This window comes from Falco peregrinus, chromosome 3 (genome assembly GCF_023634155.1).
Source record: "Falco peregrinus isolate bFalPer1 chromosome 3, bFalPer1.pri, whole genome shotgun sequence".
Taxonomy (NCBI): domain Eukaryota; kingdom Metazoa; phylum Chordata; class Aves; order Falconiformes; family Falconidae; genus Falco; species Falco peregrinus.
The window spans coordinates 93026335-93041464 of record NC_073723.1 but is presented as its reverse complement, the minus strand read 5'-3'; the positions used below and the strand labels follow the sequence as shown (position 1 = coordinate 93041464).

General features: G+C 40.2%; 1 protein-coding gene across 4 annotated transcripts in view; it reads left to right on the top strand.

Moving 5' to 3' along the window:
* Nucleotides 1-15130, top strand: part of DUSP22 (dual specificity phosphatase 22) — an 89787-nt gene that overhangs the window by 12544 nt on the left and 62113 nt on the right. The window contains exon 1 of one of the 4 annotated variants that reach the window (XM_055800222.1): nt 367-506. The exons of 1 other annotated variant lie outside the window; for it this stretch is intronic. In XM_055800222.1, the coding sequence (XP_055656197.1) occupies nt 490-506 (17 nt within the window). In that variant the 5' untranslated portion in view covers nt 367-489. Of the gene's footprint in view, nt 1-366; nt 507-1717; nt 1941-8136; nt 8232-15130 lie in introns of those variants that run through there. 2 more of the 4 variants (XM_055800217.1, XM_055800216.1) reach the window with 2 other exon arrangements.

Here is a 15130-nt window from a genome sequence, read left to right as displayed (position 1 = left end):
CATTCACTTAATATAAGTTAATTTATCTCAATTTTTGGATGCCTATCTTGAAAAAGATGGGGGGTGTCCCAAAGGGCCACACAGCCTCTGTTCCAGTGGATTCTTTAGAGACCTATTGGCAGTTGTTGAGAGCAAGTTCAGGTTGGGCAACCAGAAACCAAAGGCTACTTTTGAAAAAAGGGCTTTAAAGCATTATTGTTATGAAAATGTTGACTATTATGAATTTTTATTTCAAAAGGTAGGCTAGTGCTCAAGAAAAGTCTTCCAGGAGAGTGAGGGGAGGAAGGCCAGCCAAGCATCCTTGGCTGTTTCCCAGTCTCTGCTCACACGTGCCTGCCTTCTGCCCCAGCTGGTTGCAGGAGAGACACCACGTCTGTTGCACCCCTGCTGCTGCTGCTGTCACTGTGGGGAATCACGGTCAACGTGGTGTGAAGGCTGACAGCATCGTGCACCCCTGTTTGAGAAGCACCCAAGAGTGATGAAACTCGGATGCTCCCTGCTGAAGGGTAACTATGCTGTGACTGACTAATCTTGTGTTCTGATGGTGGTTTTCAGCTGATCTTAGGAGGCCTTGCTGCCACAAAATACGGTGGTCTCTTGGCCCAAGTGATTTTTTTAACTGTAGGGAATGCTATACAAAATGAAACATCAATGGAAGGATGAGAGAAATAGGAACAGGAACATGCACTCCATGTTTCCGATCTGTGTAAATGTGTCATAGAATACAGTTTAAAAAAAAAAAAAAAGATAATAGAAACCTCTGTGGATAACTAGTCACCTGCTTTATTACCGATTTGACAGGAGTCAAGCAGGAACATTTAGCCTGGGACTAACAGAAACCAGTTTCTTCCTTTTTTTGTTTGCCTACCAAAACCTTTGACTAAGATGCCTCTCCACTGCTCTCCTTCAAACTTCTGCATTTTATGGCAGTACTTTTTACTTTATCTGTAGTAGTACAGGCAGATCTGCATAATATTGAGTACCTAACATGATGGGTACAGATCACACTTAGATTCCTCTGGTCATTGCTCTAATAAAAATCATAGGACAAATATTGAACTGCTTGCTTTAACATCCCAGGTTGTCAGAGGTTACGCTGCAGAGACATTTAGTCAAACCATTCTCTCCAGCCATACGTTTCAAAGTACAGCATTGTTTTCAGGCCTGCTGGAAATATGCCAGGTTTTTGCTGAGCCTTACTTGTGCTGGGGCAACACTTCGCTTAAGGTTGTGTGAATATATTGCCTCCAGTGTTCACTAATTCTAATTGTTTCATCCCTTGTGATGTAGTGACTCATTTCTTTGGGTGCATGCACATGGCAAGTAATGCTTGTAAAGCTCTTCTTACGGTTTCTAATATGGGTTGATACTTGACTTGCTAATGCCAGTGTCCTGTCTTTATGACATTGCTTTTGGAAAGTATTGTTCTTAAAGACAAATTTCAGTTTTGTTTTGATTACCGTATCTAACCTTTTTGCTAGACTTGCTACTATGGAGCAGTATAAAACCTAAAATAATTCTTTCTCTATGTTGAAAGGTCTCTGGAGAAGAACATCTTAATAGTTCTTTGTGTATCTGATAGCACTGATTATTTGCTTCACCACTTCCACAAAACAATTGTATTTTGGAAAACTGCCTGCTTACAATTACATGCTAGGATACATGTCAAAAATTATGAAAATACTATTTATGTTGTTTGAAACAGATGTGGGAATGCATGCTTGTTTGTGTCTCCAAGATCTGTCTATGCAAGCAGCTTGTTGGCAATTTGTGTCCATATCATCATCATCATTTGGTGTCAGCTACAATTTGTCTTCTTCTGAACCCCACTGAGAGCTGCTCTTGAGGTGGAGAATCTGTGCCATGAGAAGGAAATGGCAGTGGTCTACTCAGATGTCAAAGACACATCACTTTTTCCTTACCCACAGCAGAACTCACAGGTGAGGGCTCTGTAGAAGAATAGCTTAGGCTGAAAGTGTATTACACAATACGTCTAACCCCTCCGCACTGGAGGACAGATAGGTGCGTTACGTAAAGGGGAAGATGGCTCAGAGCCAGCACCATCTAGCAGAAATCATGACAGTTGTAGCAGTGCTGCCGTGTGTGAGAGGCGCGACTCGGGGAGGTTTCCTCTGGCTTCCCCTAGAGTTGGAAAGACACATTCAGAGCCAAGGGTTCAGCGGCAGCGTGTGTGCGCTTGGGCTTTAGGCTTGAAAGCCTAACTCTGTCCCCAGGTCCCAAGATCGTACCATATCATGTGCCAAATCTTATTAATAATTTTGGTTCTTAAACAAAGAGTGTAGGTGTGTGGAGAGAAATGATTGTATGCAAGTGTTTTCATGCAACTGTGAAAGAATTAAGAAAGTGAGCCTTTATTTCCCTGTGTATGTAATATTCCGAACCAAATGACCTTCTCTGCATATAGAGATAGTACAGGAGTAACAGGAAAACAGCTGTGGGCATGAAAATCAAGAAAAAGTCTCCAGTAAGACCCAGAATCAAAACCAAATAACCTGAATGAAACTAAGACTGTGAGTCTTAGATGTAATTCTTTACTATTGATAATAAATGAAATCATTGTTTTGTCAACAGAAGGGCTCATGCTGACTTGGGTACAAGTCTTTACATACTCTTAACAACATTTAAGTGCTCAGCTTGAACTCAGCTCAGCGAAGTTACCTAATGTAACACCAGTTTTTACTGTTTGCCTCCATTTATTAAGCCAATGCCCATCGTTCAAGATACCATTTCTGTCATATGTAAAAATCTTCAATTTTACTGGCAGTTTATTCAATGTCAAAAGTCTTCATACAGTTTAAGAGATCCTATATTACTATTAATTAAAATAGCTATGCAACAGTGTACATAATTATTGCAGGCAGTCTGAGCACAGCGGCAATCATACACAGTTCCTCTAAAAAAAGAGAAGCCAAAAGATTTTATCCTAGTTTTTAATGAAGTTATATTTCAGTGTTTCCAAAACTCTTCCTTGGAAATGAAGCCATATTCAGAAGAAGTCTCACATCTGTGAAAGATGGAGGGATGAGTTATCTTGTTGGGATTTGAACCTCCACTGCCGCTAAATCTAATATGAACCTAGTGACAGAACTTCAACTGATGTATCTCACCAATAGATGACTCTGTAGGAGTTGATCCCCGGGACATGCTAGTTCAATATTCCTAATAAACAATATTAAGACTCCTGGTAGTAGTGTGCATTACAAAACAAGATGAAGGCATTTCACAACCTCTGTCAGTCACCGTTTTTATGGAGGAACTGTTGCAGAGGAATTGAGCTCAGGTCTGGTGTATAGTGTCTTTTCCATGTAAATACTAGGGGGGGGGAAGCCTATAGCAACAAGCTTTTCAAAGTACTCGCCTTAAAACTGAACCCTGTGAGTCTGAAAATCCTGTGTACTGGATTGATTGCATCAGACTGCAGCCTGATGCTGTAGCTACTCACTTTACAATGCTGGCCTGCAAAAGCCCTCACAGGAAGACCTTGTGAGAAAGGAGAAGTTTAGAAGTCCTGTGCTTCCTTCCTTCCCCTGTTGGGCTGCTGTAGTAGTATCTGAGTCCTGCTGCATACTCTGGGGTTTGTTTGACTTTCTTTATATTTGCCTTGCTGAGGGTTATGCTGAAGGACTCAGAAGAGAAGAGATGTTGAGCTCACTTAAAAAATGCAACAAAAAACATGGAGGCTGCATGAAGCAGACAGATCCTGAGGACTTTGGCAGCAATGTGGAGGCTGCTCCCAATGTAGTAGTAGCATGGTATCTTAGCATGTGTATTGCACAAGCTTTTGGAAAGGAAGTTGTGAGAGAAAGCAAAGGGACTACATACATAATGAAACTACGTTATGAGTAATGAAAGTACTGCCTAGCCCGTGGGCCTCCCTTTCTCCAGGAGCTGTTTGAGCCTTCATTTCCTTGTATCTGTATTCTGCAACTGGACGTTGTTTCATTTCCGTGCCTGTTCAGAAAATTCTTCCCTTGTTGGTGGCTGAGAACATCTCACACATGAGTGGTGCCACCACATTCTCTGTGGTGTCTTACTGACACAGCATGTTAGCCAGGACTAGCCCAGTGCCAGTACTTGCCCAGAGATGTCAAGGCTGGGTAGAAGCAGATAAAGGTGGAAGAACTGGGAGATGAGATACAGTGGAGCTAGGGAGAGACTTCAGATGCTCTTGGGGCAACTGAAGAACGGTGGAAGCAACTGCTGCTGTTGCCCTGGTGATTGCTGCCTCTCTGAGTATACTCATTCATCCCTTCATCAGTAGCCAGCCTTGCTTTCCAGGGCTTTGACAAAGACAAAATTTGGCCATTTGGATATCCTTCCTATGTCTTCTGGACCTTATGCATACCAACTTTTCCTTTAATTCTTCAGAAATTGGGTGAAGCTGTACAGTTCTTATTTTACTTTTCCTATATTCCCTATACCTGGGTGCTCCCTGGGGCCAGCGTGGTCCCAGCAATGGGGTTCTGTGTCAGCTTTCCTGGCAGGCAGCCGATGGACCAGACTTGTATTGTGGTTTTCCATTAAATTTCTAAGAAAATACCAAGAGCCATAACTTTACCTCAGAAATGTGAACTGCTATGTCATGCTCTCTGCACCAAATTTACTACCTTCTTGTTGTCCTGTTGCTTTAGAAGACCTTTACATGAAGACAAAGGTATTTTCTGGTAAAGGAGTGTGTCTCAAGTTTTCCAATGAGTGTATATTCTGGCCACCTTGAAATGTGAGCAGCTCCAGGTTAGAATGGCTGAGTTCTGAGAAGAGAGGGCAAAAGCTAAAGAGCTCGTCTGTTAATAAATTAATTTGTGGTTTGGTGGAATTTTAGAAGTGCGTGGGGACATAAAGCATGGAATGAAGCCTAAAATAAAATTTCAGTAATTTATTTTGAAATAATAATAAAAAAGGTACCAAAAAGTCAGCATGTCCATTAAGGACCAGCCCTATTTTCCACTGAATTTGCTAATTGTCCTTTAAAAAATTAAACTAGTACGATTTCCTCTCTTCTTGGTCTTTCTTCAATTCAACTTACTGGTGTCTGTTACTAGGACAAAGTCTGCTAAAGATGTTTTTGCATGAAGTTATAAAGTACCACTGATACTTTACAATTTCTATAAATCGGACTTCTGTCAATCACTTCTGTGCTTACCATAAGAAACTGTGTCTTGACTTCAATTGAATAGCAGTGTACTGAGCTGCCATTTGTGTTTTTTATTTAATATTTTATATTTGTGTTTATGTATTTTTACAGAGATGCAGTGTGCTAAGAAAACTTTAAATTGAACTTTATGTGATTCATTCAACTTAATGACAACGGTTTGATTTGTAGGGGCTACTCCAGTCTCTTTCAGACACGGCTGGAAAGTCGCTGTGACAGAGAACCTAGAGATTTCCCCATCAAGGGAAGTCCCCACTTGATGGTGAAGCAAATCTAGACCTTTGAAAAGACACCTTTTATTTAGAGACGTGAAAAAATTTCCCCTCTGGCATATTGGCTCTAGGAAAATAATTACATGCTGTCATTATCCCTCCCATTCTCCCTGTGTATGTTACAGATGTTATAGAAGTCACCTTTGCTTACCTTGTTGCTTCAGTGGTGTGCCAGGCATAGCTTATTCAGATCCAACTCACCAGTGAGCTAGTATGTCAGAGTAAAACCAGTATATCCAGTCACATACATTTGCCTTAATTTTCTGTGATCTTCTTTTTCTTTTAGTCACTAAATATATGTACATATGCATGTACTTACAGAAAAGCATGCATTCACATAAGTAATAAAAGTAAAGGACAGAATATAAGGCCTGCACTTAAGCACAGAATCCTCATTTTTTTCCAAAGTAGAATTTGCTGCTAAATATTTACACTAACTCAACAAAGATGAAGTAGCTATTTTCCCCTCAAATTATATAATACATATTTCCTTTGTGAGAGGTCCAAAAACTTGATATATTGACTGCATATAAAACATTAAAACCCCTTGAACTGAAATCAGTGCATCTCTGCTGGTTCTGTGACCTTGGATCTTCCCTGGCTGCTTGGTGGAATCCCAGACGCTTTTTACAGAGAGGGATCTTCCTCCATCTAGAAACTGTAGTTCTTCAGTTTTTATTTGTAGGGCTTATACAGTTCCCTTTCTGAACAATTTCTTTTCCTCTCTCCCATTATTAGAAAAAATATTTTCATGGGGACCACTTGGGAGACTCAATACCGTGATTTCCGCTGGTTTTCAAGATATTGCAAATAGGCAGCGAGGTCAATTAGTTGTGTAAATTTTGGAGTTGCCTGGAAAATTTGAAAGCGATCATCTCACGTATATGTAGTTCCATTCATTACCAAGGATTTAAAGGTTTGCCAAATATACAAGTGGATGACAAATTATATTTACTGTGGTCAACAATGGTATTCAATCAGCTAGAGAAGAAAGTTATGAATGAAATTGCATTTCAGTTTCAATTTTATTTCAAGTTGACTTCAATTAGAATTTGTACTACTGGGAATTCATACCTCATGGCTTGAATTTGACCACTGCACTGGCTTTTACAGCCTACGCTTGTGTTGTGGTTTAACTAAGTGCCACACAGCTGCTCGCTCTCCTCCACCACACTAGGATGGGCAAGAGAATCGGGAAAAAGGTAAAACTCATGGGTTAAGATAAGAACAATTTAATAACTGATATATAATAACAACAATGACATTGTAATGAAAAGGAGAGAGAGAGAGAGACAGGAATAAAATCCAAAAGGAAAAACCCAAGTGATGCACGATACAGTTGCTCACCACCCTGATGCCCAGCCAGTCCCCAAGCAGTGATCCACAGGTCCCAGCCACCCCCCTGCAGATCATATACTGAACATGACATCCTATGGTATGGAATATCCCTTTGGCCAGTTCGGGTCAGCTGTCCTGGCTGTGTCCCCTCCCAGTTTATGGCGCCCCTCCAGCCCTCTGGCTGGAAAGGCCTGAGAAACTGAAAAGTCCTTGTCTTGATATAAACATCACCCAGCAACAGCTAAAAACATCAGTGTGCTATCAACATTGTTCTCACACCAAATCCAAAACGCAGCACTGCACTAGCTGCTAAGAAGAAAAATTAACTGTATCCCGGCCAAAACCAGGACAGAAGATCCCTGATGTGTTTTCTGTCCTTCGCAGGGCATCAGCACAGTGTTTTCAGCTCGTTGTCCCAGAGGGAAGGTTGACTGGGAGCCGGGAATGCTTGTGTGCAGGTCCCAGCATTGTCCCTGCATTTTGGCTTGCTTGATACCTCCCATCCAGATACAAACAAGGTCCAAGGCTGTGGTATGGAATTATTCACGATCAGTTAGTTTCACTGTGAAATGTGCTCTCAAGCAAGAGGAACATATTCTACCAACATTTTCTGGTAGCCCACAGCACCCACATCCGCTGCAAGTGAGAGGCAATAGGTAACAAGGATGATAAAGGCACTGCGAGTGTTCTCTGAAACTCACAGGTCGATGAGTTATTAATCATAGAAAATTCCTAAATGTTACGATTTGGCCTCCAATGCAGGGGAACCCTTCTGCCCCTCACCCAGCCTTTCTTTTTGAAGGGCATACAAGAGGCTGTGTGTTAAATTTTATATTTGTTTTATGGTATCTGAGTGACTGTACTCTTAAGAAAAATAAGTTGTTCTTCAGTAGTCTGAGCACAGAGATGATGCATGTTGCCCAGCACTGTTCAGAGGGAGTCTATGGCAAAAGAGAAACTGAATAGCTTTGGATATCTTGCAAGCGCCACAAATCGGGATCATCTTTATACCATTTTGTGCTTTCCTCCAGGTTTCAATTGGGAGGTAATGGGAAGATAGCAAAATGCAGTGTTGCAAAGAGAAGTTTCTTAGGGATCAGTCAAAAGGCAAATGTGATGCTGACTCAGCAGCAAAGAAAATAGAAGTGGCCCTGATGGGGAAGGTTTTCTTTTGCCTCTGTGTGCTATGAGGAATCTGCTTGTGCTGGTTAGTGTGTAGAAATGGTGTGGTGTACCTTTAAACAGCTGTCATTATCTGGTGTGTTTCCCTGTCTGAAATTATTTGAAAAACACTGCAGCCCTGCTACAAGTGGATAGACTGATGTTTTATATCAATAGCAAATGGTTTGTGTGCATCCTAGAGTGCTAATGGAATTCCTTCAGAAGATGTTTGGCATGAACATGAAGGAAAGGCACATCATATATGTATTGCAATGTTTTGGAAAATGGTAAGCTGCTTGGTTACCTTCATCTGTGTCTGGTACTGGGTCATTCCCTTCAGTATTTTGAGGGAGTGATAGAATGAATGTTCAGTGATACCTGAAGTGAGGCTGATTTTGGCTGGAAAAGGCTGTGACTTGTTTTTCCCACAGGCTTTTTTCCTGCTGGTAGTTTCTGGGACTTTCCCTTCCTGGAAAGTTGTTCTCTGTGGCTTGCAGCTTATGGCAAGATTTCTCTCCAGTGCCCATCTGGCACTTTCAGGAGCTAAGCCAGCTTTCTGCTTCATCGCACTACTCCCACTCAGGAAAGTTTTCAGAGCAGAGGAGAGTTGCTGATATAATTGCAAGGGGGTCCCATTTCTTAACCTAGCACAGCGCTGTAGAGATTTTCCATTCTTTGGGTGTGGGTACAAATGCTTTGCACAGAACAGTTGACAGATCCAGTGTGGCCACTCAGGGAAGCGGAGGAGGTGGCTGTTTCTTCTGTTGGCTGCCTTTGCAAGGTGTCAGCCTTCCGCATGGAGGTGCTTGTGTCCATTTTTTTCATTTTTATTCAAGTCACAAAAATACTGGCTGACTCTTTTCAATTGCTATGCAGCTACTTGTTTCCCCAGAGTAAGCAACACATTGTGGCTGGTGAAAGAAAGGTTCACCTGCCTGAAGTCTGAAAACAAATCCTTGTTTGTTGCTAACAACTGGCAGATGCCTTCTAGAGAAAATCATGAACAGGGGAATGGACGTCTCTGGGAATTTGCCCTTAGAACAGGGTGAGCTGTAGAGGAGGAAGCAGAGTAGGGGATGGTGGAGTGCAAGAGTAAAATCTGGCAAGGGGTTTTGGCGTAGCGGTTAGACTATTAGCAGCTGTTGGTTTCACCCATAATTGTGCTACACTGGGCAGAGGTTATTTGACGTTATAATGTAAGCATATTTGATTAAGATCATGCAGCATGTACTCTTGCTGTGGCCTTCAGTAACCAGATTTGCTGCCTAGCAGTTTGAAATAAGTTATGTACTAAAGATCAGTGTGGTGATGATAGCCTCAGGCTGTGTGTCAGGCTAACCAAAAGATGGATCCTGATGGCTGACTCTTGAAGAGCTTGGCTTTGGTCATTCACTGAGGTCAAACAATATATGGCCATTTGGCAGATTTTCCACCCAAATCTGGGGTATTTTTCATGGAGATTTTGGATGCATTCAAATCCACACCGGAGCAGGACTGTAGGACAGGGACTGCAGGTTACAGTTGAAAAGTCTTGGCATTAATACCTGGGCATCAACCTCGATGAACTACCTAGTACAAGTAAGAGTCATGTTCCTTTGCTTATTGCATCAAACTGAAGGAGAGTGTAAAGATTAAACCTGGACCCCAGGCAACACTGGTGTGAGTAGAGTTGTGTCCAGTCTCTAACTGAAAATAATTTTATTGCTTTATTGTCTTTTTTTTTTAAAAAAGGGGGCGTTTAGTGCAAAATAGCAAAATAACTCTATTCCGCTCTGAACAGCATTTTTTCCTTCTAGGATTTTTGGTTACATGATTAATTAAAGTTCATTTTTTTCTTTGGTTATTAAGCTAGTATTAAACTATCTGTGCATGCAAAAAAAGAGAATATTAGAGTTGAAATTCACAGTCTTCTTAATTTTTAATTTCTTCCATTTTCATATTCTTCACGTAATAGTCAGTCCCTGATTTAGATTATGACAAGATATATTGACAGACACCCACAAGAAACTATTAATACAGATTTTTTCCCTGTGGCTCTTTCTCACTCATGCCTTCTTAAAATACGGGGAGAAAGTAATAACTTAGCATGAATTAGTATCTGTGGCACAATCTAGTAGAAGTAGAGACAAGGAAGGAAGTGGGACATCAAATTGGAAGCTCCAGGATTCAGTTACAAGCCTAGATATGAATTTCAGTGTTTGAATCTTCTTTTTGTCACTAACACAAGAGAAAAGGCAGAACTGGAATTGTGGGTGAAAGAATTCATACTATGTGACATGCATCCATCAAACTGCAGCTACAAAATTTATCCTTCAAAGCAATAATCCAAAGAAAAAAATATTGGTTGCACTACTACATTGTAAACACTAACAGATGCAAAAATCATTGAGCTAATTAAAGGTTGTTTTAAAACTTTTGAGATCATACCATTATGATATAATAATGATTATTTTTAGTTTCTTTTTTCTACAAAGGGAAACCACTGAAGTAAGACACTCTGTGAAACTACTTTACTTGAAAAAAGCCCCAAATTCTGATTTACAAAGCTCCTTTCTTGATAGGAATTTATAGAAATGCTTCTAAGTTCCTGTAAATGCCCCCACGTTTCACACATCATATCATGTGAAGCTGTTCTTGACCCTAATGAAGATGCGGGTGAATCACTAAGCCAAAATGAAAGAAGAAGAATGTAGAGAATAGAAAGTTTGTGAATCATGAAGACAGAACATAGTATAGAGTGGAACAAAAGGGGAAGTTTCGAAGCAGTAGATATTAGAGGAAAAATAACACTAAAGGAAGAGATTGTCCTGCCCTCATCTGTGTTTCAGTGGGGTTAAACTACATGCAGTAGAACAATGCCTGGTACAGTATGGATCTCATTAGTCATGATCCTATTGAGGTCAAACTCCTGTTGCCTCTTCTGGACGTAGGACTGGATTCCTGTGCTGTTATAAGGAAGGAGCATCATTAACCACAAAGCTGTATCTGTAGACACAGCCAAACCCCTTCCAAGGTCAGTTGGATTGGCCTATCCTGCCCTCTTGTTCTGGGTTGCCTCCTCCAGAGATAACCTGGGCTGGATCTGAAAAGTGTTACCAGGATGGACTTTCTCCCTTCCAGCTTTCCTGAGAGTTTCAGCTCTTCTGCCTGCTTCTCAAGTGTGATAAAGCAGAACGTGGTCGTCAGGTTTTCCTTAGTCTTTCCTCAGGCTATTTTCTGAAAACCAGAATTTGGAAGAAATGTCCTATCTGCATGCATGATACTCTTTATCCCTGCTTCCACTTTGGTCTAGGGATCCCCTGCTAGACTATCATCATTCTTGTACATATTTTTCAGTGTTTGGTTTTTTTTTTTCCTCCCCCCTGAAGTGTGAGCAGAAGATTCAGAGAGGAGGTAGTTCAAGGAAAGAAATTAATTGTCCCTCTGTTAGTCCCTTGGGCGATCTTTTCAATGCTCAGTACAATTGGAGACTTGCATTCATTTCTCTGTGAGTCTTGTCTGCTCTGGGAAACTTCCCCATTTAGGGGGAAATCCATATTCAGCCACAACTGGGGGAGTCCCAGGAAGCCGGACAAGAGGAGAGAAGGGTGTAAAGGACCTAGAATTGCTTCAGAGAACCAAAGACATCTGTGTAGACAATCTTCAGTGCACACCAGTAGACTTAATTGGGCTGGAAGGACATGTAGACTTGAGGGCTAAGCCTACTAGATGTTCCACGATGAAACAAGCTGGCCACCTTGGTCCTACTCCCTGGAAATAGTGAGTTTGGAAAGTTGGTGAAAGCAAGTTGTGAAAAGCTATGGGAATTTTTGCCTGATAAAGCACTGGGGAAAAGCTGAGTAAACATGTCAGGATTTCACCAGATGAAAGAACAGAGGTGGCCTCTGGTGTTTGCAGACTTAAAAAATAAAGCTTAGGTTCACTAGTTCGTATGTAGAAATTTTATCTACCACGTTGGGTCACAAGCTGGTAAGGTGTTATTCAGGGAAGGTATCTCTATGCGTGTGACTACATGAGCCAGTACAGTACAATAGGAAACAGGCTGTATAAGATATAAGATAAGCTCAGCTGCTTGTGAATATACCTAGAAGTTGAACCCATTCTTTTACTATTTATTTTCAGGTCCATTTTTTATTAAGGGCATTATGCCATTGATCTAACTTATCACTAGGTAAAGTTAACTGTGGACATCATGCTACGCTGTGTTTAGGATGAGAATTTACATATACATTTGCCTCCATTTAGGTAGTTTGTTCTGTGAGAACAACTCAGAAAAAGGCATCTGTTTGAACCTCAGTTTTGAACCCATCCAAACCAATGGAAGTTTTTCAGTTTCTTTCACAGGATCTTTAAACCGGAATATAATTTTCTAGCAAAATGGTAATGAAAGTGTTAGTGGTTTGATCTACTATAGATGAAGGACTAGGAAGAGTACAGTGCTGGTTTTTTTCCCCTCTCATAAAAACTGTAAGATAGGTGGCAGCAGAAGATGTGTTAAGAAATATTCAAATGTTGACAAAAATGTCGATCAATTTTGGATCCCATAAGAACTTCCCTGAAAGGTGAAAAGCACAGGTTTCTTTTATTTTCCTTACCTTGGCATCTCCTTCAATAAATCAGGTGTGTCATTCAGCAGAGTGTAGTGTTACATTAATTATAGCATGCCACACAGCATTTAATGAGAAAAACCTCATTCATTTAAATTCAGAAAAAAAATTAAAAAGTCAAATTGCTTCTGCTTCTTAAGAAGTTTGTATAGTATGTAGAATTTCTATTTCTAAAGCTATTTCTATCATTGCCACCTTTCCCTGAAATTTTTACATGTGCCTGTGTATAGTAACTGGTTATACAATATATTTATAGATGTCCTTTGGTTGCCAACTCAAGTTTTTATTTTCTAGCAATTTCGGTAGCTGTTCTTTCCAGTTATACTCTTGTAAAATCTTATATATAGATCAAGAATCTGCACTGTTTAAGTAGAACTCTATATATAGAAAGCCTTTTTTTTGGTTGTTCAACAGTATAATCACCTCATCTGGCAATTATATCATATTCCAGTAGTCTAACATGTAGATGTATCTCTGCAATGCACTGGATGCTGATTTATAGAAAAGTATTTTTAAAAAATGCTCAGATGTAAGTGAGCTCACCAGAGCTCTTAGCTTGCACTGTACTTATTTATTGCTTATTGATTTCCCAGGGTGTCCAGATTGAAAATATATGTTGTATGGGTTGTACTTGGAAACTAGAGTAAAACTCATTTGCAGTAGGCTTTGTGCAACACTTTACCGTTGTAGTAGATTCTTTACAGTATACTGATTTTACCGGACTGTGGTGGCATAAGGGAGCTACTGATGCATCTACTATAAATAAGTGTGATTGAACTGTGAAATTCAGGACACAATCATCTGAATTATGCAAGCATTTACGAATCTCAGCCAGGATACTTTAGAAGCAAATTTTATTTGGAAAATGTGTGATTTACAGAAGCGTTATAGTGTTCAGGAATACTGTAGAGTACCATAACATTAATACAAGGACAACTTATTATTTATTCATTTATTTATTAATTTGCATATATTTCTATTAAAATCAGAATTTTTATGGAGGTACCGCAAAACCCATTGCTATCAAGGTGGTTGTCTCCTCTTAGAGCTAATAATCTAAGAATAACCCCACAAGATAACAGAGGACCACAGTCTGGTAAGGAACAGGGAACTTGAATTGATCTCACTATACTGTAATTTTTTAGTACACATAACAAAGGAGCATTTTAAAGGGAAATGTGAAGGCGCACATAAGTAGGCTAGAAGAAAATACAAAAGTGTAGATCTCAGAATTTGACAGGTGGCTGTGTCACAGGTTACTTGGAAGGACCCTCTCATACTCAGCATTTCAATAGCGAACAACGCAGTAGGTAGGTTTGGGCTAGACTGTGACAGGTGCCACAAACAGAAGACTGGTAGGGTTATACTTAATATGATGAAAAGCAAGAGTAAGAGATGTCTCTTACTCTTAAGTAAGAGTCTCTATCTCTTAAGAAAGGAGATGAAATCAAAGTATCAAGGTATAAAGTTCATCTGCTGAAACATTTGCATGGTGCAAGACTGTGTTGACAAAGGTAGGAAAAGAAATTACTGGGGGAGAATGATTAACTATGTGAAGCTTACAGTGATGATTACACATCCACAGTGAGTTGTCAGAAAGAGGCTGAGTTGTTAGCTTGGCTAAAATGATTCATGCCTAGAGTGGAAACGTGAATTTGTAAGTGATGAGCATGAAGTTGTTAAGTGCAGTGGGGAAGTGATTATTCGGAGATAAGGGGCAGAACAAGGGAAGGGAACCAAACCTGGGGTTTGACAGAACATCCCATCCCCCTTGGAGTGCTGGAGTGGAATGAAGATGCCTCCAAGTAGCTCTGTGAGCTGTTATAGAGGGCAGAGGAGAATTAGAAGAAAATGGAGACCCTGAAGCCGATGAGTGTCAAATTTGTGTCAAGAACAACTGGCAGACCAAGAATGAGAAGCCTGCAGCACTAGAATTGTAAACTTGAGTCAAGAAGAAGTCACTAGAGACTATGGTGAAAATAGTTTGGTTGAATTCAGTTGCCAGGAACTGAGCGGGAGGAGGCCTGAGTTGTAATTAAAAAACCAACTCTAGACAGTGTGCTTATTGGTGCCATGTTCAACATACCTGGAGTATCTGAAACCATTAGTTAGGCTTACTTGCTAAGGGAGAACACATTGCTAAGTAAGCTCTTCTATGTTCCAAGTATAAAGCCTGCAGGAAACAGCTATAGCTAGTTAAGGGAGAAAACTGGTAGTATAGAATGAATTAATTGAAAGAAATGAAAATGCATGTAAGGAATAAAAACTGAGCGAGTGGTTTGGTAAAAAAAAAACCAACACAAACCAGCAACCTCACCAATGCAATGCAAACTAGTCAAAACAATCCCAAACTAATACACGTGCATGGTGAAAAGGAAGAAAAATAACACAGATATCGGAAATTACCAACTAGAAATAATTGCTAAGAGTTCAGAAAAATATATTTTAAAATCAATAGGAAGAGCTATATTAACATTGCACTGATTTTGATGAGACAAATTTGCTGCTCATATTTGTGTCAATTTCTTGTATGTGAATATTGACCTTAATAGGCATTTTGTCTTATCATTAAAAATTAT